Source organism: Nelumbo nucifera, chromosome 8, assembly GCF_055504915.1.
Source record: "Nelumbo nucifera cultivar China Antique chromosome 8, China Antique-T2T, whole genome shotgun sequence".
NCBI classification, from domain to species: Eukaryota; Viridiplantae; Streptophyta; class Magnoliopsida; order Proteales; family Nelumbonaceae; genus Nelumbo; species Nelumbo nucifera.
Window position 1 is genome coordinate 48,088,281 of NC_142656.1, and position 25,384 is coordinate 48,113,664.

At 38.5% G+C, this 25,384-nt stretch overlaps 1 protein-coding gene and 1 long non-coding RNA gene across 2 annotated transcripts; both read left to right on the forward strand.

Moving 5' to 3' along the window:
- Positions 1-18,977: 18,977 nt before the first annotated feature.
- On the forward strand, positions 18,978-21,188 carry LOC148789983 (uncharacterized). Its single transcript, XR_016079369.1, has 3 exons — positions 18,978-19,243; positions 20,693-21,019; positions 21,100-21,188. It is a non-coding gene; the product is annotated as an uncharacterized LOC148789983 (long non-coding RNA).
- A 2,813-nt stretch (positions 21,189-24,001) lies between these two features.
- Positions 24,002-24,664, forward strand: LOC104611768 (agamous-like MADS-box protein AGL61). The gene has a single exon (XM_010278965.1). It carries the CDS (start codon positions 24,002-24,004, stop codon positions 24,662-24,664), a length of 663 nt encoding a protein of 220 aa, XP_010277267.1.
- Positions 24,665-25,384: the final 720 nt, after the last annotated feature.

The following is a 25,384-nucleotide window of genomic DNA, read 5'->3' on the forward strand; positions in this document are numbered from 1 at the left end:
CCATTCAAGTGTTAGCAACTTTTCCCCTAGGTAGGAAAAATAAACTTTCCCCCGGGCAAGTGATACACAGGAAAATAAACTTTCCTTGATCCCCACATAAATCTGAAAAATGGACATGGGATTCTTGGTCAATGGGAACCAAAATCCCATTGACCAACTTTCCCCCCTCAAAATCCAGAAAAAAGAACACCCCCTTAGTGTAAGTGTAAATGTATTGGGCTCTTTTATTATAAATAGATTGAGTTCGGATGGACCCAACCAATTGTTTTTCAGTTCCCCACTTATCTATATTCTTAAATTGGTATCAAAGCCAAACTCTCCATGGCAACTGATTCGACCTCAGCTTCCCAGATCTTGATGGGTTTTAGATGGTTTAATTATTGCACCACCCAAGGAAATTCCAGATCCTACTAATCTTAGCCAGAAGATCTTCAATCCTGTCTATAGTGACTGGTTCGAGAAGGATCAATTGGTCTTCAGTTGGCTTTTTGTATCATTGGTAGAGGGTGTTCTCACATAGGTGGTTGGTGGTAGGTCCGCACTCATCTCATGCGGTATGGAATGCTCTTTCTAAATCCTTTGCTAATTATTCTTGACCGAGAACACTTTAACTTAAGAGGCAATTGTAGAGTTTGAAGAAAGGCACCCTGAATGTTTTTGAATATGTTCGAAATGCTAGGAGTATAACTAATAATCTATCAATAGGTGCTAAAACAATTTCAAACAGTGATCTAGTCCTTTACATTTGGGATGGTCTAGGACCAGAGTATGACTTTGCTATGACAACCATTACAAACCGGTATGATATTGAAGACCTTGATATTGATGATGTGCTAGGACTGTTATTAAATCATAAAACGTGGCTAGAACATAATACTATTGCTACTGATATCTCCTCACCCACGGTAAATATGGTACCTTTAAGAATAAGCCCTCTAACTCTCAATAACAACCTGTTAGAGTCATGTTCGTGTTTCACGTAATGTGACTCATGCAAACTCATGCATCGGCTATCAGCCATGCACGTAGGAACTTTGTATGATAAGGATTATCCTCTAATTGTATTGTTTATCTAGGACTCTATCCAACTCCATCTCACATGATAGTCTTATGATCTCTATCCTAACTAACAGTCTTGTACATAAGTCCTCCTGAACCCAATATAATTTATCAAGGCATTTAGTATTATCTTAAACTCAACCTTCTCTCTCTCTCCCATTGTTCTATCTCAACCTAGAAACTTCATTCCCAACAATAATGGGTGTGGCCACGAGAGAGGGCATGGACATCCAAATGGACATTTCAATAGCACTAATGGAGGCAAAGGCAATGGATATCCAACCATTGTTTGCCAAATCTGCAACAAGCCTAGACTTGACACTCTCAAATCTCAAACAAGTTTGAAATCAATTGCCGACAGTTTTGGTTTCCATAAGAGAGAATGTTGTCCCTGATCATTCACTTTGTCCGACAAAGGGGCCGATTCTGTCACCATGATCACCTACTTAGGTGAATTCTCAGACTGCCCCAACATACCCAGGTTTTGACCCCTGCTAAGGATCTCACTGATAGGCATATCAAAGATAGTCCAATCCAACACCTAGTGCAGTACCATAATCGAGTCTAGGGGTTAGGTGTATTTTTTCAGTTTTGCCCACCAGTCTCTAAGGTCCAGGGAATAACTAGAAAATGGTCCCAATTCATAGTTTCAAGCAAAACCATACTATATGTGTTTCGGGTCTCACCCTAACAGCTGAGACAAGCCACCCCAACTAACTTAACAGCACATTAGTGTCAGTCTTGGCAGGATAATCCTCAACAGGTCTATCCAACAACTGAGACAAGTCACGACTGCTGCTAATGCTCACTCGATTGCCACTAATGGTTGTTTTTTAGCGGCAGTTGACTGCCGCTAATGCTCATCTGGCTGCCGCTAAAAGTTGTTTTTAGCGGCAGCCACGGGCTTCTTTAGCGGCCGTTGCATCTCATTCTTTAGCTTCAGGTTTCTAAGTAAAGAACATTGTCATTGAGGGAGATTCAAATCTAGTCTAATCCAAGAATACTACAGCATATGCAGTAGCAGGTGTCTTAGAGTCCAATACTCGCATGTTTTCAGAGATACAAATTGTGCTGCAGATTGGTTGACTAATGCTGGGCATGTCTCGTCTTCAAATGATCATCTTTGGTGTGTGTGTGCATGGCCTGCCTTTTTTTTCTTGCTTTCTGTTTTATATAGTAAGAATATGAACACATATTATACACAGTGAGGGGTTGAATGATTGTGGGTTTTATGTATTTTATGATCAGTTTGGAGCCTTATTAATGGTTTCACAACCTGCTGAACAACCATTAATCCTATCTCCTATTTAGTTTGATAGAATATAAGAGATAAATAGAAAGTTGAGAAAAAATTATCAAGGAATTCACCTAAATTTTGTAACCTATTCTTTCCCTCTCCCTTACGATCAATTGAACTAAAGAAGTTATGTTATGCTTTTCTTTAAATCCATCGAACTTGAGACACAGTTTGGAAGGAGTACAAATGCAAATTTATAGAGTGCAAAATTTCCAGAGTTTATCTTGTTTATTGGGGTGAAATGCTTTTATTGTTTGTTGGGCTAATTAGCTAAATGTCCTGAGATGGAGATAATGTTGGCATCGGAAAGCACTAAGTTGCAGCAGTGCAGAGTGATAATGGAGGATGATAGGGGACACTAAAGTTTCTTTGTATGTGCTATTGTGAGCCAATCAGGGAAGATCAAAAGATGGGAGTGACCTACTGCACTAACTCCTCTTTATGTTTACGATAAGAGCATGACAACTCCTTTATATGAAATTCATGGATACCAACTAAAAGCCAACCATCCTTTTGTAAAGCTTGTCCTTTATCCAACCACTCAGGAGTCGCATCACATGGTCCATACTCACCACCACACCACATCCACCTCTTCCTTTGATGTTACGATAAGAGCATGACAACTCCTTTATATCAAATTCATGGATACCAACTAAAAGCCAACCATCCTTTTGTAAAGCTTGTCCTTTATCCAACCACTCAGAGTCGCATCACATGGTCCATACTCACCACCACACCACATCCACCTCTTCCTTTGATGCCGAACACTCCTTTACCAAAGTATAAAAAAAAAAAAAATCTCTGCTAGATACCCTTCACAGGAAACTAGCTTTACAAAACAAGGACTGAGATGCTACCTTTACCAAAGTAATAATGGTTATTCAAGGGCTGAAATGCCAGAAAGCAATCACCTATCCATTCCAATTATTTGCAAAGGAAATTCAACTTTCAAGACAAGTAAAGCTGATAACACACAAAGTAACCATGCAAGTAGCCAGGGGCGCAGAGCTCTTTATCGATGCAAAATAAGCCATTTGTCAACCTAAGATGACTAAACATATGGGGTGATCATCATTTCAAAATGGGCTGCTGTCTAATGGAAAAAAAGATATAATTCACTCAAAGACACTGAGCATTATGAAATCAACATCAAAAACATAGCATGGGAGCTTGCTTATGACATGCATGTTCCGTTATTTTTACTCTTAGTAAGTCAGGAGTAATAATAATGACATGCATGTTCCATTATGAAATCAACATCAAACACTATATACATGTGTTTGTTTTATATACGAATCCTATGAACCTTTTCTATGTTTCCTCTTTTGCATAGTTTCAAAATTCAATAATTTCCACTATTTTCTTGTTGTTTAAGAATTTCATTGATTAAGAATCCCATATTTTTTTTTTCAGATTTATGTAGGAATTAGGGAAATTTCATTTTCCTGGGTATTACTTATATGGGTAAGTGATACCTATATCCTAAATAACTTTCCCACCTGGGGGAAGAACAGCCAACACTTAAATGAGACAAAAATGCTCCTTTTAATAATGGATTTTTATGACTAAAATGGTCATTGCCTTATTTATATGGGAAACAAAAGAATATGGGTAAATGCACTTACTCGAGCAAGTCTTTCCTGAAAAACATTTACCCGGATAAATAACTTACCGAAAAATGAACGGGGCCTGAGAGTTTCCAAACCATCGCTACATAAATCAACATTCTTTTCATGGAATAAGCAAATGTAATAGCTATTGGTAAACCTACTGGATATAATAGGATCAACAAAAATATGCAACCCCAATTTTATCGTATCAATGATCTTCATCTTGGACTATAAACTATATGCAATAAGAATAATGAGAAAACAAAAAGAAGCATAAAAGATTGACAAATGGGATGATTTATTGATGAGAAGAGAGGTACTTATAGATGTAGAATTAGTCATGGATATAAAGTGGGACTATCTTAGCACTCCCCTTCAAACGAAATGTGTTAATACTTTGCTGAGAAGAAGTAATGTATATTAATAAGAAGAGAGAAAGAATTCACAACCCTGCTTCAACACCACAAAAGAGAAACAATGGGCTAGAAAACAACAAAACCAAAATCCCCATAAAGGAAAAACCGAACAGCAAACCCACAAGAAACAAAACTCAAGAAAACACTAGAAATGAACAGACCCAACCTTTAGATAAAGAATTGAGAACCTTACACCACTACCCTTTTACCCTTACCTCACGTACTAAAAGTTCCCCAAACTCTAGGACTGACGACTACATTGTAGAACTCAAAAAGCATTTTGGCTTTCCTGAGAAAGAAACCCCCAGCCATTTTCAAAAATTCATTGTGCTTTCCACTTGCTGCTCAAGCGGGAATGAATTTGAAACTTCTACATTCTTTGGCTGGGGAGAGTTTGGCTCCAAAGTAGTCAAATCCACAACGGCATTACCTTCTGCTTGGGGGCTAGCACCCCCACCTCCTCTGACATCTGAAGAAGCTAAAACCAGTGGTTTAGTGGACAAAAGATTCTACCAAGCTTCTCCAGAAGACTTATCCATTGTGAACACCAGATCCTTGCAAGAACTATGCCCACAAGAAATTCTACACCGCCCAAGCTTGAAAGAGGCTTTGGGACAACCCCGAATCTTTAAATTGTGAAAAATAGCCTGCACTCACTTGTTTGAGCCAGGCCCAAATTGTACTCAAGGGGACCTCTGACCCAAACTGGGCTAAGAGCCCACCCTTAAGAGGGAAAGAGACAGGGTCCACAATAAATCGGGAATTCGGGTTTGGCGGCGTAAGAGGGAAAGGACAGAATGATGGTAGACTCAAGGTGATAAATTGTTTAAATGGATAAAACAATTGAGGCTAAAGGAATAATCAAAAAGACTAAATGATCTGGATAACGGTGTGATGATAAGATGCATACTATCTATATAAGAGAAGATAAGGGTTGAAAGTTGAAACTTAGAATGAGAGAGATTTGAGAAAATTGTTGGCTAAACGAAAAGAGTTTAGAAGAAGAGGACTTGTAGGCTTGCAACGGTGACTTACAGCGGTAACAGTGTTGACAACGGCGATGGCGATGGCGAACTATAGTGGCAACAGCAGCAGTGATGGTGGTAGATTTGAGATTTGTCAATCTCATATCTCAATCTTTCTCACCGTTTCGCACAAATCTATCTCACACATCTCATATCTCTCTCACCTTTTCGCACGAGAAAGACGGATTTGCGAAAATATGAGATTTCTCTTTCTCAGTTTTTAAAACTCTATTGCAAACTGTTCTTCGGATAAAATGGTTTAACAGTCAAACCATCTGGATTAACGATTCATTGACTAATTCAACAGTTTTTTATCAAATACAGGGTTGAGTAAAACGGAACCGATCGTCTAAACAATTTCCGGTCCAAACAGTCCGACCATCTGAAACAATGACGATTCAAAAACATTGACCTTTAAAGAAAATACTAAGGTGATAGTTTCGAAAAGATAGACACAGAGAAAACCAAAACATTTATATACGCATATTGGGCAGCAGTCTTTCTTTTGTTTGTAACTTTGAACCGATCCATCCCTATTTTATTCCAATGGGCATATTGGAAAAATGCCACAGCGAGGGAAGCCCGCATTGTTCTACTCCTTCACGCCTTGCATTCCAGTGAAAAGAGAGAGAATCTAATTTTGATTCCGAAAGTCTTTCTTCTCGGCCATTCTTCGCAGAGGAAGCCATTAATATATAATATGCTATATATTTATATATTAATATATTATATAATGTATTCAATTTCATAATATACATTATAAGACACATATATATATATATATATTATAGGTTATAAAATATAATATTATATATATTAATTAAATTCCGTTTGTAATTGAAATAACTGAACCAAAAATTTTGATTTCGGTTTGGTTTTCTTTATTTCGGTTTATTTGATTCGTTTTTTAACCGAATAAATCAAATGCTCACCCCTAAATACGAAGACATGAATGTAGTTTTAGAAAAGAATGTTTCCAATGGCACCACCTTATCAGAACAATGCATGGTCATTTACTAATTCAAAATATATATTCAAGAAGTGGAAAGATTGAATTCCATTAAGCCGCAACGTGACCTCACACTCTAAATTTATAAATTTTGAAACCCAAAATTAGCACCACCTTTCATACAGAAATCAAAGTTAAAAGCATAATTTTTTTTTTATTATAAGACCAACAGACGTGAGTTTCACTTGACAAGAACATTACCCCGTGTTGGTACCGCTCAGGAGAAAGAGTATGTTAGAAGTGTAAACCCATTACCTACTGTCCATATAGAAGAAATGAATGCCTTCAGAGATATACAAAATGACAACAAAAAACTAACATGATTAGTGCAAGGATGTGCAAACAGTAATCGATCGATTAAACATAAAATCAAGAGATGTGCAAGCAATAATCGATCGATTAAAGATAATATCAAAACCAAAGGCCCCAACTTTTCTGAACATCCAAATTGTCGAACACCAGAACCCAAAACTAACAAGGAAAGAAAAAAGAAAGACCTAGGGCTTTGTGTCATAGTGGATGATCTTGGTCTCACACTCTTCATGTGGATATAACAGGCTCCTTGCAATCCCAAGTGTCAATTCCACCCTATGCTCCCAATTCGGTTTCTCTCTGTTGATGCTCAGAATGGGCTGAGGACAACATTATAAATTTACCTTTAAGCCGAGGTGTCTGCGAGATCTGAGGTTTGAGGTATCTGGAGCGTTCGAGGTCCGAGGTATTTGGAGTGATCGAGGACTAGCCTGTCGAACCAGCGAGGAGGAGGATGTCAGAGGCCCCGGGGTGCTAGCCCGAGGTGGGGACTCCGATGGTCAAGTTAGTGAGGGCATAGAAAAAAGGGCAGACGAAATCCAAGTGGCTCAGATGAGGTTGCCAGTAAACTAAAGAGCTTGGAGTGATGAGTGAGTAGCTAGCCCCTTGCCTTAGGGGAGGCATGCCCTATTTATACTTGAGGTCGCCTAGAGGTGGACGGGTGCGGACAGTGAGGATGCGATCTGGTCCCAAGTGAGTGGCCATCTGAGGTCGCCGCATGTGGTCGTGCCATTGGCCCCGAGTTGAGCACTGATATCTGCCCTACCGAACGCGCTGATTAACTCCACCCTCATCCACATGTCGATGTGCCATTCGCCTACGGTGGAGGTCTTAGCTGAGGGCCTCGTCTTCAACTGAAGAGAGTGTCATTCTTGCTGGGAGGTGTTGAGTGGCCTTCTATGATGAAGACCTCAGTTGTGGCTGATTTGGAGAAAGATGCCATAGGGCATGGAGGTGCTGACCTTGATTTTGGAGTTGTTGAGGATAGCCCAGCTTGGGAGCGTGGAAACGTCGGCTCCAGCCGAGGCCTCATTGGAGGTAGTTTGGCCTATGAGCGTGTTGACATCGTCCTTGGCTTTGAGGGGCTTCCATTAGCTATTGTGTTGGTTCCGCCTCTTGAGAGGGTTGTGGAGAGCTGAAGAGCATGGAGGCGTTGGCCTCGGTCTTAGAGAGCACAATACCATGTTTTGCACGGCTACGAGGTGTGTGTGCCCCTTAGTCGTGTGCTTCAGATGAGCTGATTAGTTCGTACGTAGCCTAGGCACTGGCTTTTGGCCGGTCACCACTGTGCTAGGTATAGATGATGAGTGGGCATACCATGGCCACACACGAGATGAGTTGCTACGTTGGGTATTGTCTGCACGTGTGATGGGTCTCGACGTTGAAGATTCGGACTGTGCCCGAGGTGGGCGTCGGTTTGCAATCATGCATGAGATGGAGGTGGCATCCCTTTGCATCTGGTGTAGAGGGCTGGTCGTTTAGGTCAATTTGGTGGGGAGCCGAGCTAAGCCCTTAGTGACAGAGGAAGCTTTGATGCGGGCTGTCCTTAGCTTCGCTCACCATGGTAACAGGATTCTTATATCAGCCCGACGCGTCAACTCACTTTCTCATTGGTAAGCATTGATTAGCTTGTGCTTGCGTAAGGATGTCGGTGAACACCAGGGCTTTGTTGCTCGAGAAGGCCAAGTTGCTGTAGAGGGTGTTGGGCAAGGGCCCGTTCGGCAGACATGTGTGAAGAGAGCACCTCAGCCAGGTTGACACCTCGGCCAGGAGGGTACCTCAGCCAGGCTGCCCATAAGGGTGGCCTACATGAGTACTTGCTTTGTTACTTGGAGGATTCTTTTGTTGACGATTGTGCTTCTATTGTGGGTTACTTATCATGTCGTTAGCTTACGGCTTTTGCGCAAGGAGGGCAGAAGACGAGAAGCTGCAGGTGTCTGAGGTAACGATGCCCTGAGCCAAGGAGTTGAAGTCTTTGGTGAGGAGGGGCACTTGGCCACCAAGAGGTGAGACAAGAGGGCTGCCGAGGTGCGGTCGATGTATGAAGTGGTGAAGCGAGGTGAGCCAAAAGAGTCATTAGCGAGTGACCGAGGAAGAGACACATTTAAGGTCTCAGTTGTCTTCATCAAACACCGAAGTGTTCCTGCCTGCCAAGGAAGTGTGGCCATCTGAGGGTCTGTTTGCCGAGGAGGAGCCTGTGGTAGCTGAAGAGGTCGTCGAGGTCTGAAGCCTATTCTGAGTTGCCCAGCCTGGAATATGATTTTTGCGTGTCTTGTGCATTTTTGCAATTGCATTTCTTCTATGTAGGATGGTGCCCCCTTCCAAGAGGTCACAAGTTGCAAAAATCCATCGCTTAATAAGCCATCTGCCCAAGCACCTAGGTGGGTCAGGCCGAGGTCGAGCTTCATTACTGAGGACACTAGGCCCCTTTCCTTAGCAAGAAGGAAAGGGAGGTGCAGGCATGGACCCGTGCATGGTCGAGGCTGTATGGAGCCTGATCAGTGCCGTAGAGCGCCTTGGTCTTAGCAAGGTGGCATTGTTTCCTTCAGCATGTTTATTCTGCCATGATTTGTGCTAAGTGGAGGGCCAATGCCGACTCTCTATCCTAGATAGGGATTCGCTCGTTGGGAGGGTCTTCCAAGGCTGAGGTCAATATCAAGGGCCGCCCTGTCAGTCGTGGCCAAGATCCATTAGATCCCCTGTCAAAAAGGGGCAAGTAGGCGTGTAACCTCCAAGGGTCATATTCCTTGGGTCGATGTCCAGTCCGAGCGTGTAACATTGGTGAAGGTTGTAGGCCGCGGCTAGCCGATCAACTAAGGGAGACCTGGTGACTAAGCGTATGATCTCAGAGGGCCGTGTCCCTTGGTCGAGGTCCTGACCATGTAACCTTGGTGAAGGTTGTAGTTTGCGGCAGGTCGCTCGATCGAGACGAGAACGTATACGCTGAAGGTTTGAGGTGAGGTGAGAGAAACTTGCTTTAATTCAAAAATTGATTACATGGTTAGGCCTGCAGGTATTCCCGAGGCTGAGCTCTTATGGTCGGTCATGCAGGTATGCCTGAGGTCGAGCTCTTGATGATGACTGATTACAAACGCTATTGCTGGGGCGAGGTGATGAGGCCGTTGTCAACGTACTAGTTTAGATATTCGCGATGGGCGAGGTGATGGAGCTCATAATAGTCTTTGGTGTCATGGCCGACGCCGCGGTGATATGTGCAGTATGTTCTTGGGTCACCCCTCTTGGGGTTCCTCCTCCTCTTACCAGGCCACTTCATATACTGCTCCTCTCCTACCTACATGAGGATATGTGCTCAAGTGGAGTTGAGTGGTGTGTACTAGTCGTAGGTCGGGGTCGATGGCTTCCTGTCATTGTCGCGGCTATCTCTGTTCTTCCTCTTCTTCTCGGTGTCTCCATGGTCGTGGTCAGCTTCTCTTCCTTGGTGCTCGTCAGCCGAGGCTTCTCGATGAAAATGTACTTTTGTGCCTTTATCAGAAATTCTGCCTTGGTTTTGGGCAGTGTCTTGGTGACAGAGCACTTAAGGGCTGACTCGGGGAGGAGGCCCTAGATTCCTTCGTGCATGAAGACCATGGGGTTGAGGTCGCGGACCTTGACTTCTTTCTTGAAGTGGTCGATGTAGGACCACAGGCTCTCGTCGTGTCTCTGTTAGACAAACATAAGTGAGATGACACTCTTCTGGCATCGTCGACTGCTGATGAAGTGGAAGAGGAAAAGATTGGTGAATTGTTCCTAATCTAATGGAGCAAGGCAGGAGCCTGGAGAACCATCGATGAGCTGCCCCCTTGAAGGTCGCTTGGAATGCTCGGCATGTCAAGGCGTCGGAATATCCGTAAAAGAGCATGAGTGCTCGAAAGCTCTCTAGGTATTCCTCTGTGTCCGAGGTGCCATCGTAAGTCTCCAATGTGGGAGCTTTGAAGTGATGTGTAAGGGGATTTGAGGTGCTGGTGGCGGTGAAGGCGTCCATCTTGGTGGAGGGGCTCTAACTTGCCGAGGTGTCACCTCGGCTCTCTTTTACTTGTCGAATTTCGTCTTTCAACACGCTGAGCTGTGCCTGCAGGTTGGCGATCTTCTGGCCAACAAGCACCTTGGCCTCATCCAGGTCTCATTGGAAGTGGGATGAGCCGGTCATGCCTTAGTTCATTTTGGCCCGTTGGTCCTCGAGGAATTCTTGGAGATCTGAGGAGGGGGAGAGGCGAGGCATCAATCGTTGGCCCTCGAAGGGGGTCTGTGGTGGCGTGATTGCCTGCCTTCATCTTGAGGGATTTCTTGTTGGCGGCAGTGTCCTTGGCTTCAGCGGTGGTCGTGAGATTGTGCTGATTCGTTCTCTCTTCGGCTGAGAGGTTGGAGGGTCCTCGGCAGCTGACTTACACTTCTGTTGCTTCTGTCGAACCCTGAGGGATTGGCTCAGGTAGGTCCGATAGGGCGCTGAGCCGGTAGGGCTTGTAAAGAGTGTCCACAGCGGTATTCTAGGCTTCCAACAGGGCGGCTACCCTACGAGTAGCCTCCTACTGGTCCTCCCACCTTGTCCAGTCTTTGCGAGAGGTCGTCGAGGACTGCTTGGAGTTGGTCCCTTGTGACCAAGTTCTAGGTAATTCGGTTGTTTCTAGCCATTTTGTTGGAAGCTTAGTTGTAGATTGGGGTAAGTCTTGGCAATCGTTCCCATAGACGGAGCCAATTATTGATGCCTAGAATGGGCTGAGGACAACATTGTAAATTTATCCCTAAGCTGATGTAAACCGAGGTGTCTGGCTAAATGAATATTCTTATAATATCTCACGTTGTGTGCAACTCAAACAACGCAAGATCATAGGCCTCAAAAGTTATGACTACCATGTTTTAATGCAAGAGCTTCTTCCTATGGTCATAAAGGGGTCTTTGCCTAATAAAGTAAGTTCAGTATTAATTGATTTATGTCGCTATTTCAAGGAAATCTGTTCCAAGGTTCTTAATTTACATGATCTTAAGCGTCTTGAATCTCGGGTTGCTGTCACACTTTGCCAAATTGAGAAAATTTTCCCTTTATCTTTTTTCACTACTATGGTACTTTTGGTAATTCATTTAGCTTGTGAGGCTATAGTTGGTAGTGCAGTACATTACTAATGGATGTATCCTATTGAGAGGTATATCTTAATTCTTCTTATAATTCCAGTTATACCTTATAATGTTTAAAATTTTGAATTACGTATAATTGTTTTTTCAACTTGTGTACATATAATTACCTTCTTACACTTAAATCCTTTATGCATAATAGAGCATATCCAGAGGGTTCAATCACATAGGGGTATTTGGCACATGAGTGCTTGGACTTTTGTTCAAAATACCTATTGGGAGTTTAGACTAGGTTTAACCGACATAGATGAAAAGATGAACCCAATTGTTATTTAGAAACAGGGACATCTCTCTTACATACTCCTAGAAGACCACTAGGTCAAAAGGGGCGACATGGGTTTAATGTAAAAAAGCAAAAAAGGGTGCAATGTGTTGTCTTTGACAAGAAAACATTGATACAAGAACATTGATATGTGCTTTTCAACTATGACGCAATTACCCCATTTCGAGAGTAAGTATAATTCTCAATTTTTTTCTTTCTTGTTGTTGCATAGGGGTATATATAATCTTTGGGTTTACTTTCTTTGATGGCATTTTAAATGTAGACAACATTCTTCAGTTATTAAGATACAAACTCGTGGACGTCACCTATCACAATATGAAATCAAGAAGATTCAAAGTCAATCTTTTCATGAGAGGCTAAGCATAATTTTAGACGATCCGTTTTCCTACTTAGTTATTACACTTTAGGTAAATACATTAATCATTTATAAAATGTACTAGCTTGCACGGATGGATGAACAAGTTACTGATGAAATTAAATGGTTAGCTCATGGTCCAGCTGAAGTGGCAAGAAGATACTCTAGCTATATAATTAATAGTTTCAGATTTCACACTAAACAATGTGAGAGATTCTTAAAAATCCAAAATAGTGGGATTTTTGTGACTGTTAAGACTATGAGCTGTGCTAGTGCACAAGGCAGGTGACTTATTGAGGGTGAAATCAATTACTATGGTACATTGACAAACATTATTCAATTGGATTATTATAGTAGATATAAGGATGTGCTATTTAAACATGATTGTGATGATATCAATAGAGATTGCACGAAAGATAGTTTTGGATTCACATGTGAATTTCAATCAATTAAAACACATGGGTAATGATATCACTGATGATCCTTTTGTGTTGGCATCACAAGTGATAAAGGTGTTTTATGTTGAAGATGAGAGTTACAAGGATTGGTTTGTCGTCATGCAGGATAAAGTTAGGGATATGTATGATATGGGTGGTGAGTTATGTGTTAACAAAGAGCATCTAGTTGAACAAGTTGCAAAAGACACATTTAATGTTACTCATAATCAAAATGAATGGATTAGGATGAAAGTTGATGATAATGATGATGATGATGATGATGATGATGAACTATGCATCACACAAAATGCAGAAGATGAATTAGATGAAGGGAATGAGACAAAGGATGATGGTGAAGAGAATTTCTTTTAATAATGTCACATTCCATTAAATGTTTTCACTACCATGATTTAGGATTCCTTGTACTTGAATTCACTATCAAAGTGTTTTGGTTTGTAATTAGCACTTGTAGTTGTTGTTTGACGATACTCATACTTCTCGAATTGCAATTTGGTGTTTGACTGTTTCTAATGGGATTAGAATTAAATCAAACATAAATTATTTGCAGCTTGAGGGAGTAAGAACATAAACATTGAATCTACAATTATTCATTTTTATGATGTGCAATTTCAAGCAATTTGGTAGTTTTAAGCAAAATCAAATCCATTATTGCCATGAATTGAGCAATGCTTACAGAGCCTTAGAAATAACAGAGGAAACTACTCCTTTATGGGAGAATATCATCAAGTAGATTGCAGAAAAACTTACCCACTTCTTGGCTTCAGCACTTCTGGAGCCATCCTGTAGAATAAAGATAGATTGGATAACAAATCAGGTAAATATTGTATTATGCATGATAGGGAACAATTAAAACATCCAATAAAAAGAAAATTTTAACCCAAGTAAATATTGACAGTTCATTTCTGTTATCTTCTTTCTTAGGTGATTGGCTTTTAAACTTTGAGTTTATGGAGTTGCATGTGTCGGGTTTGGTTTGTAACTCCATCTTAGCTATCTCTTGTCGGCCTTAGCTTTTCATTTCTAAATCTTGTTCCTAATTCTAGTAAGCTCACTCAACCCAAGGGACCTATCTCCTCTCGCCTTGATGTGCAGGGGTATGCATCTATGTTTTCATTATCAATGAATGGCTCTTGAATGTTATTATCTGCCTCACTCATTGGGATAAGGGCTTTAGTTCCTTTGCTTGATAACAGTGGTACATCAAAGCATGTTCAGGAGATAATGCAGGAAATAAGGGTAGGTTGAGGATAAACTTGAATCTAGGAGTCAAAGCTCTAATTTCTATTCTTAAGACAATATCTCAACATGCAACTCATGTGAAGGATGTGAAGATACATCAGTTAATGGGTCCTAGCAATGTCCAATTCAAAGATCCTGTGATCAGTTAGTGTTTAATAAGTAATTGTAGCGTTCTTTTTCCTGAAAATAGATCATATTCTTTCATCTTCTCAAGAAGAATATACTAAGAGCATGTGGTTGTCATCACATGATCAATGTCCCATAGCTTTTCTCAGTTGGACTCTTCAATGTAGGATCTTGATCCCTAAAAGCTCCTGTCTATATATATAATCTGCTTAATTGGATGACCATTTAAAGTCCAAGTGATACCATTTTCCAAACTCAGATTGGGCATAACTGTTTCAGCCACTGGGTCACAGGTTGAACAGTTAGATTGTCTGGTCAACTGCTCAATTCCCTCAAAACCATAAAAAGACCACAAATGTACAAAGAAAAATAGTAAATGGTTCTAGATTATCTTTTAAAGCTATTTTGCACCAAAATAAGCTTAAAGCAATATATGTATAACACCTACTGGCATGTATTTGGGAAATTTGGCCAAGTCAAATATTTCTAAGAACCATTTTGGCTACTGGTTCCCAGTCTGAACAATCTGACTGATCCATCTCTGACAATGGTGATTTGAGTACTACAATAGGTGATGGGAAACACAATGGCACTAAGATGACACAAGGAGAAAAAAAGAAGGAAAAATACAAGTACTAAGAGACAACTCAACCTAAATCTATGGTTGTGTAAAGACCAAAGTTAGACAACAGAGGGATATGTGCAGAGCTCAAATGCAATTAAACATAAATTGAAATTCGCTATACAAAGCCATGTAAATAAGCCCTATGGGTAAATTGAAATTCACTCAAACAAGCCATGCTTTACAAGCCCTTCCCCTTGGGTATAGAGAGCCAAAATCCCCTCTCCTTCTCCCAAGGACCCTAGAAGTTTTCCATGGAAACCTTCACAATTAATGATTATAACTATTTCTTGCTAACTAAGGAACCTAGAAGATTCTTAAGGAAACTTTTTGCATTTTCCCGTGACCACCATAATTATGATTTGGTGCACCAGTGTAGCATTCCTTGGATACTTATGTAATATGATTCAATACATAGCAGTTATAGCTTCTTTTGGTTGCTCCTGCATCAATATTTGATTTGAATTTGACTAATCAGATTTTAAATAGGATTTAAATATTGTAATTCTTAATAAAATCAACTAAAAAGGACTTCCAAACAAATCCTAACTTACTCCTTGGTTAAAAACACAACACTTGAACCAACTGTACTAATAATTATGTATTGACAAGTCTTATTGAAGTTTTGTAAGTTCTGAACTCTATCATTTCAATCAGAGTGGATCCAGCTTTGATCCAATTCATAAAACAGATGTAAAGGCCCATATCTTGCTAAGCAGATAATATCCTAATTACTATCCAATCCATTGACAGCCCTTGGTAAAGCCACTGGAATTTATGCCACATCATGGTTCCTAAATTAATCAGCATCAATGCACTCTGCTCCAGCAGAAGTTGGTGAAGAATATTTGATAACCTGATGAAACAAAATATTGATTATACAGTATTTCAGTACAAGTGACTTATCTCAGAACAAAGTTTGTAATTAAACAATTGGAAGATAATATTCATTGGTAATTGGAAAGATACTAACTTTTACTTTCAGGGAGGGGAGGTTAACTGGGATTCAGAGATAACCTATAAAGATATTTGAACCTTTTTTTCTAAAAGATGGCATATAATACTCAAGCAATTACTCAATTTAACTCTATAGATCCGTATCCCAACTATAGATTGGAAAAACAAAGCCTATTTTTCCATTTCACTCTAGCAAATGTCATTTTCTATTGAACAATATGTCCTTTGATTATTTCTCACTGCCTCAATTAATGCCATGTCCTTTCTGATTTCAGCTAGCTCTTCTAGACCCATCAGTTTGCATCAGATTGTTCTTTATGACATTTATTAATACACATAGGAAACATGTTACTCTTCATACCATGCGATTTCCTTGTTCAGATTATCTTGTTTAACAACTTAGTTATAATAAGCATGCCTCTTCAATAGGTTCTGAAACTCTTAATGGGGATTCAGATTGTATTAGGGGATTCAGATTTTATATTCATTAAATCAGGTTTTATTAGGGACAAGTGTGATTTGCATTATAAGACCGTGAGTTCAGATTTATTTTCTAGAGCTTTCATTATATATTTTGATTTTGTGTTCTTGATCTGTATAAGTTTACCTATCTTTTATTTCAAATCAAACAAACACTAATCATAAGTTATCCTTCTCAATTACACCTTACAGGTTAATATGGGGAAACGCAAGGGACTGAACATTGTTTCATTGAGTTCCCATGGAAGAGATGAAGCTCAGCCACAAGGGGGTGAGTCCAATAATGAGGGGCAAACTACCCAGGCTGAGCCCAACAATGAGGGCCAAACTACCCAGGGTAGTGCACCAGTGGATGCATACTCAAAAAAGCAGCCAACTAAAGGTATTTAATAATTTTGCATACGCTAATTTGACATAAAAATCCTTAGTTTGTTTATTGAGTTATTATAACCCATATACAATTTTCACATCTTTCATGTTTTCAGCTCAATATAAGCCTCGAGGTCCCCAACGTATGTTAGAGGTGTGGGATATGCCAGTTGAGGACAAGGTTGTTGTTTAACTAGATGAAAGAGGCCGACCAATTGGTGATGAGGGAAAAACACTTTCCAATTTCATAGGTACAAAAAACTTCTCTCTTCCTCTCTCTAAAACAGAGTGATTGCAGTAAATTCTTATAAGAGAATCGCATGGTTTGCTAATATTAGACCCTGAACAGCTTATCATTAAGGAGCTTTTGATAACAGTTGAAAAAGATATGTTTGAAACAGAACCAGAACTGAAACTCTAGAACTGAAACCGTGAACAGCTTATCATTAAACACTCCCTCCTCTGTTATCATTATTTTAATTAGAAATAAAGGTGAGGCCCACTTTGTCCTAAATCAATCACCTTATTCTACATATGGCATCTGTTAGCAATAGTAAGAAAACCATCAATATGCAGGCAGTAGAAAAAGAAAAGGCATCTGGAGATACTGTTTAAATTGGATACTTGGTAGAAACTTGTGAATAGAATGCTAGGAAAAACTTGTTCCTATGCATTTGGCTCAGGACCGGAAGACCCTGATATTATTCATTGTCCGTTATTATATTTTACTAGCAGTATTAAAAATATTGCTAAGTTAATTTCTGCAGATTCATGCTGAGCTAACTGATCAGAATTCATCAGAAGAAAAAGAATGCTGGGCGAATTAGAAAGCCATTTCCCTCTTCAAGCATTTTAATTTTTCAAAGCAGATTTTAGTTAGAGCAGAATCTGCTTTGTGTATATTTATAATCAATTTAATGTGGATATGTGGATATGTATTCAGCAAAGGCATATGTGTAAATTTTTTAAAACAAAATAATCCATACACATATGCCTTCGCTGTCTCAAAGGCGTATGTGTTCAGTAACCAGGTTTCGGAATTCGTCTGCAAAAGTTTACAGATAAATTCTTGATAAATCCATAATGGATGAAGTGTTTTCTCAGAATTCCATCTTCCAACATCAACCAAACTCCAATATGATCAACTGAGAGGATCATATTAAAATGTTGCCTGAATGCCTCAATGTAATGGAGCCTAGATAGAAACTTCAGGAGGAATATTGAAATCTCCTGAAAGTTGAGATAACTTTCTATGTAAGTAATTGTATCTAGCTTAGTGTTTGTTTCTCCTACTGCATTGGACATTTTCTATTCTATTTCATAACATTGTTTAACTACTGTGGCTAGGGTTGGATATGAATCGAGCCAAGCTCATGAATATTAGACCATTGGAGTTTGGCTCTGGAGAAAAGCATAAGGCTTGAGTTCAGGCTCGTGTTTGACTTGATCTAGAAATATAGCTCGAGTTCAGCTCGACTCAAAAACTCATATATTCGAGCTCGACTTTGCTTGAGCTTGACTGTGAACCAAGCCTGCTTGAGATCGAATTCAAGCTCAAACTCAATACTTGCCCTACATGTTTAACATTTAAAAACCACAAAAACACATCAAAATTGCTTGTTCTCATCAAATTAACAAGAATAGCTTTCTAGCTTATTTAACATTTAAAATCATAAAATATACAAAAAACAACCTGTTCAACTAAAAACTACTAAAAACTAACAATAACCTGTTTGAAATCCACAGTTCAACAACAATCTGTTGAAATCCTTTGAATGCATATATTTCAATTCAATTCACAAAATACATACATACATACATATATACATACACACACACACAAACACACACACATATATATATATAATATAAAATCAAGCTCTTCTGGTGTATAGATGACTTATGAGCACGGATTAGGCTCGCAAGCTTCATAATATTTGAGCTTGGCTTGATTGGCAATTGAGCCTATATTGGGCTTAAGTCTGGCTTGAAGCTTAATTTGGACCAAACCGAATTGAGCTTTTTGTGAGCCAAGCTCAAATGGCATAGGAATAGCTTTCTTCAGATCCACTCCTAATTGTGGATTATAGATTGCAGTCTATTTCAAAAAAAATAATATTTAGAGTATAGCCCATGATATTAGACACTGTTTCCTGGTGAAGATTCACCAGTTGAATTGATGGAGGATCTGCTTGGGAGCCAGCATACTGGTGAAAATCGTATCTGACCTAAAGCGAGGCCAGGCTGGACAGCCTTCGAGGAATAGCTACGGACTAAACCCTTGGCCACATCTGATTCCTTTTTTAATTCTGTCCCTTCATCCTGCTTTTTCTTGGCCAAGCTCTCCTCAGTAATACTAGCAATGGTATCTCTCTCAATTTTAGTAATTGGAACAGCCAAATCCACATTTTTCTGATTCTGGGTATCTCCAGAAACCAACTCAGAAGCTCTTTGAATTAGCTCATCAAAGGTCTGAAAAATCTTGTCAAGATCAATAAGGTAAAGAGCTTCTTTCTTCTGTTCATGGCTCTAAAGCAAAACCATATTGTTCTTCTTTGCTTCCTATAGGATGTGATCCGCCTGTCATAAATTTCAGAATAACAATATTAATTGGAGACTTGCCTGGCATGTTTATTCATCTTTGATGTGTATAACACCATGGCCATGAGAATGTTGTCACTTGGGAATTGGAATCTCACTCATATTGGTATTTTGTTAGTTATTCTTTTCAGTAAACTGGGAATGGTCCATGCAGAGTGGTGAAGATTTTTGTGGTTTGGACAAGTCTTCAACTTTTGGAATACCTTTATGATCCAGGGAAGCTATCCCTCCCCTTTAATGAAAAACATCGTTTAATGAAAACTTGGAGGGCTGGACATGGAGGTGCTTCAGCCACTTGAATGGCTGTTACAATAAGCTTCTTTTTGTAGCTTTAGCCCAATAGCTCCGGATGTTTTTCCCTTTTAAACATTTCTTACACAATTAAAATCCTCTTTTCTTATTTCCTTCAAATTTTATTCCTTTTATGCAGCATCATCATTAATTCCTTGATGACAAAAAATACCCAAGTTCACATCAAACATTGCTTGGCTCCTTTTCAAACTTCTTATCATTGGTTTTTACTCATTTTGACAATTAACAATGCTATTTGTTAGTTAGAGTTCCAGCTCTACCCGTGAATGCAAACAAATCGAACTAAAACAAAGATTTAGCAAACAAGAACAGCCTAGTGCACAAGGCTCCCACTAAGCAAAACTGAATGAGGCTATTATCAGTTTTCTTAGTTCCGGGGATAATTAGAGTTTACTCTTAGCTATTCCATCAACCATCCTCAATCTAAAGTCTTATTTGAATTCAATTATGTCAAAGCAGAGCTTTAGGAATTTGAATTCAATCTAAAGTCCTTATCGTTGATGTGCTGAGAAGGAAAGGTATGGTCATTATCAATTTATGTTGTCATACCCTAGTAAATTGCAGGTTCTATTATAGCTTAGGGTTCTATGCTCAAAAATTGTTTGGAATGAGTTGGGTTACCCCCTCCCACCCGATTTAGGAAAGGTGCTTTGGAAATGCTCCCTCTAGTAATATGTTGGTGTTTATGGAAGGAGAGAAATGATTGAGTGTTCATACACCAATCATTACTATTGAAAATTGTGTGCCAAGATGGAAAGAACCTTGCTGAAATGGGCCCTATTAATAGTCTCTTTTGGGGTTTTGATTTTAATCATTTTGTAAGTTGTGGGTTGATGATTTTATTGTGTAATAAGCTTATATTTATATGGTGATTGTTGTAATCGGCTATGATGGAAACCTTTGACTCAATAGTCTCTGTTTTATCTTTTTGATCATTAGTGAAATATTCACTTTTCAAAACAAAATTTGAAAATGAAAATCAATACAACAATTCATTACTAAACTATTAATGCTCCACTTGTGCATAAAATTCAGGAAAATTTGAAAAAGTGCTTAGATGATGAAAGCACTAGACAGAGTTCACAAACATTGCAGCAAGGATCTTCTTGGAAGAATGATGCGCTTTCTCATGTTAAAGGACCAGACAAGAAAGGACATGTTTGTTGTATGGGAAAGATTTTAACTTTTAATGGTAGTGGGGCTTCATCCTCTCAACAACATGATCAACACGATCAAGTTTTGCGGGAAAAAGTTCAAAACTTTGAGGGTTTGATGAATGGTTTTATATCTATATTTCAGAGACGATTTCCTAATGAACATAGTGATATCATGAGTCTTGTAAACCAATTCACAAATAGAGAGGTATCATATATTTATATCCAAAATTTTAAAGTGATATATAGAATGTTACTAAACTAATCAAATTTTCTCTAACTTAATAGGATCCAAATGCTGCTGCTACTCCAGGTATCTCACCAAATAGGCATTGGAACTCATCAACTTCAAGCCATCATCCTCATGGAAATCAAGGCAGTAATATTTATAATGATTATTTTACTTTCTTTGTTTTGTAGGATTTTATTTTACTTTAGGTGTTTCGAAAGTAGTTGCTTGCTTTCACAATCTAAGGATTTTAGAAATTACTTATTTATACCATATGAATAAGGTTAATATTTTTACCAAACAAAGAATAAGGTTAATGTCATTTATTTGCTTTAGGTTGGTTAAATCCATGCTAAACAGAGAAGTTTAATTACAATGGCTTGTAAATAGAGTCCTCTGGTTGGTTAAATAGAGTCATTCATCTAATTTGTTTCCATCACCTTTCTTGTGGTACAGCCTTTCAGCTGAATATTTTACATTTTTATCTATTAAATCCAAACCAATCATCCTAGTGTGGGGTGCTCCAATCTGATTACATTAACTCTGTCATGCCATAGAGGTTTCAATTTGATTTGGTTAATTTATTAGTTCCATAATTCATTTATTGATATGAGAATGCTAAATTATGATTCCTTCTTGAATGTCTTGTTTTTATACATTTTATATTGTTATCTCATTTACTTTGCATACTCTAACAATTTATATGTTTTTGATTTACAGGTTCAGCAATTATGCTAAGTGGAATTGCATTGGAAGATGTGTTATATTATTCAATAAATTGATGTTTTTTGAAGTCCTTATATTTTCTATATGTCAACTAAATATTGTATTTGAACAATTTGATTTGGATATTAATTAATCTTTAAATTAATATATTTTGTTTTAAATTGCATTTTTAATTTACGTTGCTTATTTGTATCTTGTAATTTTCATTATACTAAAAGGGTAAAGAGTGCTTCTTTTGTTAACATATATTAACAGGTTTAGCATTTAATTAGAGTATATAAAATTTTCCAATATAATATCAAAAACATCATACTATAAAAACTTATAATCCAATGGTATGGGGGAGGTCCTTTAATTGGCCATTTCCGGCAGCATACATTTTCCCAAAATTATTATATTATAAATTATTATGCATGTCAAATATAATATGGTCTTATAGGGTCAGACTTGATTAATCCTATTAATAATTGGTTAGGTTGCATTTGGAAACAATGCAAATAAGTGTGGACGCAAATATATAGAGTGTAAAATGGTTCATATAAATTGCATAATTGGGTTAGTTTTTCATCGACAAATTTACCTTCGTACCAAACAGATTTTTAGCTGTAATGGATGCAAACATAAATTCAAATAAAGCATATGTTTTTTTTTTTTATCAAAAGTCCTCTTGAATAGAAATTTACTTCTTTTTATTGATGTACTTTTACATCTTATTATCAATGTAAATATGCATTGGTCTGTCATTTGTCAATACATAAATGTAATGTTGCCAAATACAAGCAAAAGTAAACCAGAGTGCAAATTTACCCTTAATCAGGATTTTCAATCCATTTGCATTGTTTCCAAAAGCAGCCTTAGGCTAAGTTTGGAAGGAGTACTAATGCAAATCTGTAGAGTGCAAAACCTTATATTTTGTATTATGTTGTAAGTATTTACTCTGTACATATTTGCATTTGTACTGCTTCCAAACTGAGCCTTAATTAGGCTCCATTTGTTTGTGATACAAACGTGAACCGGGGTTTTGCGAGCGTTTGTTTGAAACGTAAAAAAGTAGTGATTATCAGAGTAAAATTGTATTTTCTAGCACTTTTGTACTCTGAAAAGAGAGCATTATTGTACCTAATTTTTAGATACAATTTTGTGTTCTTTTGATAATTAACTTTTTGACCAAAGTTAAAGCATTGGAGCATAAGATAGTTGGAGCATTTAATGATGGGCCCACACTTTTGCACCGATTTCAACTAAACAAGATGAATGCAAAAACGATTTAAAATATGAAGCATGTTTACATTCATAAACCGAAAAATGGGTAAATATGTACCATACATATTTGTGTTTGCATTACAACTAAACGCATCCTTAGGTTCAAACCCTAATGCTATAGACCCTGGTTCAAGACTGGTCTACACAATTTTCTTGTTAGTTCCGGATCAGGGTCACCTTGTGCTACACCAAATTCGACCCATTAATAGCTCAATTAGAATATGCCAACCAAGAAACATTATTATTCATTATTTAAGTTACGATTCTATTATAAAAGAATAGCAAATAACGATTTTATTTTATCTTTCAATGCCAACTTACGTTAATATATGATATATTAAAATACATACTAATTAACAAAATGTATTTTTAAGAATCGAGAATTTCAAAAACCGGTTTGATCGGTCCGAATAATCTTTACTCTCTGCTCTGGCTGACTACAGAGGTGTGAACTCTTTCTTTTGATGTGGGCATATTAGATATGGTTATATTTTCTTGCCAAAAATATTTTAAATATTGAAGGAAATAAACGGTTTCGTTAACCAGGAAAGAGTAAGCTTGATTTGTTTGATTTGGGCTATCTAAATGGCAAATTAATGAAATTACATTTTTGTAATTTAATTTATATCATGAATCAATCATGTAAGATACGAAATTTGAGACTTGTGTTAGGGGCAATATGGGCAGAAAAGGTCAATTATTAGATTCAGAAAATTTAAGAATGCCAACTAGGGAGACTAGATTAGACGATAAGATCTTGTCAACTTCCAAAAATGGCATAAAAGCTTATATGTGGAAACAATTAAGAGCAATGAATCTTGACAGCTTTGATAGAAGCTGCTAGCTAGTCTTAAGGAATCAACCGGACAACTCTTTTTATATATTGGCGTTTGACTCTCTGCAACTCTATCATCGATCACTCCTACCCATTTTTTATCTCTTCTTCCTTGCAAGTTCCTTCAGGCTTCAGTCATGGTGAAGAAGACGAGCATGGGTCGTCAGAAAATTGAGATCAAGAGGATCGTTCGTGAAGACTATCGACAGGTTACATTCTCAAAGCGTAGAAATGGGCTTTTCAAGAAGGCAAGCGAGCTTTGCATCCTCTGTGGTGCAGAGGTCGCCATTGTTGTTTTCTCTCCGGCCGGGAAGGCGTTCTCCTTTGGCCATTCTTGTGTTGAATCTGTGATAGATCGGTTTCTCACCCTAGAACCAGTGCAACCGGACGACGGTACTCCGGCGTTGGTGGATGCTCGTCACAGTGCCCATGTGCGAGAGCTCAACAGGCAATACACCCAAGTCTTGAATCAGTTGGAAGCCCAGAAAAAGCGAGGGGAGGCGCTCCAAAAATCGAAGAAAGTGAACCAGGGTCAAGTCTGGTGGGAAGCACCCATCGATGATCTGAACTTGCACGAGCTTGAACAGTTAAGGGTTTCCATGGAAGAGCTCAAGAAGAACGTTTCCAAGCGAGTCAATGAGTTATCTGTTGAAGCTTCCTCGCAAGCTACAGCTACATTCTTGGCTGTTAACTCAGTCAGAATGGTCAATCCCTTTATAGCCAAAACCATTGGGAGTTCTTCTATAGCCCATCCCAGTTATGCTTTTGGTGCTTTTGGCTTTCAACGTGGGTTGTTTTGAGTTGTGAATTTCTTATCACTGTTCATGCTTCTCGTTTATTGATCCCCTATATAGAACTAGCTAGCTAGACTCTATCTATTTTTATGTTTTGTTTTCTACTTTTATAAGAAACATATCTTACGATTGGAATGTAGAAGCTCTAAAAACAAATGAGAATAAATGGCTATGGATAGTAGTGTTGGGATTTATTAATTTAATTAACAACAGATCAAAATTTTATTGCAATTTTGATCATGTGTATTAGAATGATTGAATGCTTATTGATTCCACAGTCCAACAATTATTTGTTGTGGTTTTCTACTCCCAACACCCAACCCTCAAAACAAACCAGTGTTTTTAAACCGTCCTTGAATCGGATGCGATTGAACCATTCAATCCATCATCCGGAGGCTAGGATGGATTGGTCCAACTCCAAACCCATTAAATAAATAGTATAAAAAAATTGATGATATGGTCAAAAAACATTCGACCCAACAGACATTTAAGTATTTAACCCACTGAATGATGCCAGAACTGATTTTGCTGTTCTTCATCATCTTCCACTTTAGTAAGCACTAAGCGGTGACCAGCCAGCTAATAATTTTGGAAAAAATTAATACTGCTGCCATTTTCACTTGTCAATATTCAGGTGAGTCTTCTTTTGCTGTTACTTCTACTGTAAAGTAGAAATAACTCATGATTATTACTTACAGTCGTCGGCCCACAGCTTATTTTCAATGG

Coding starts and splice junctions, on each gene's coding strand:
- LOC104611768 (XM_010278965.1), top strand. CDS start 24,002: ATGGTGAAGAAGACGAGCATGGGTCGTCAGAAAATTGAGATCAAGAGG.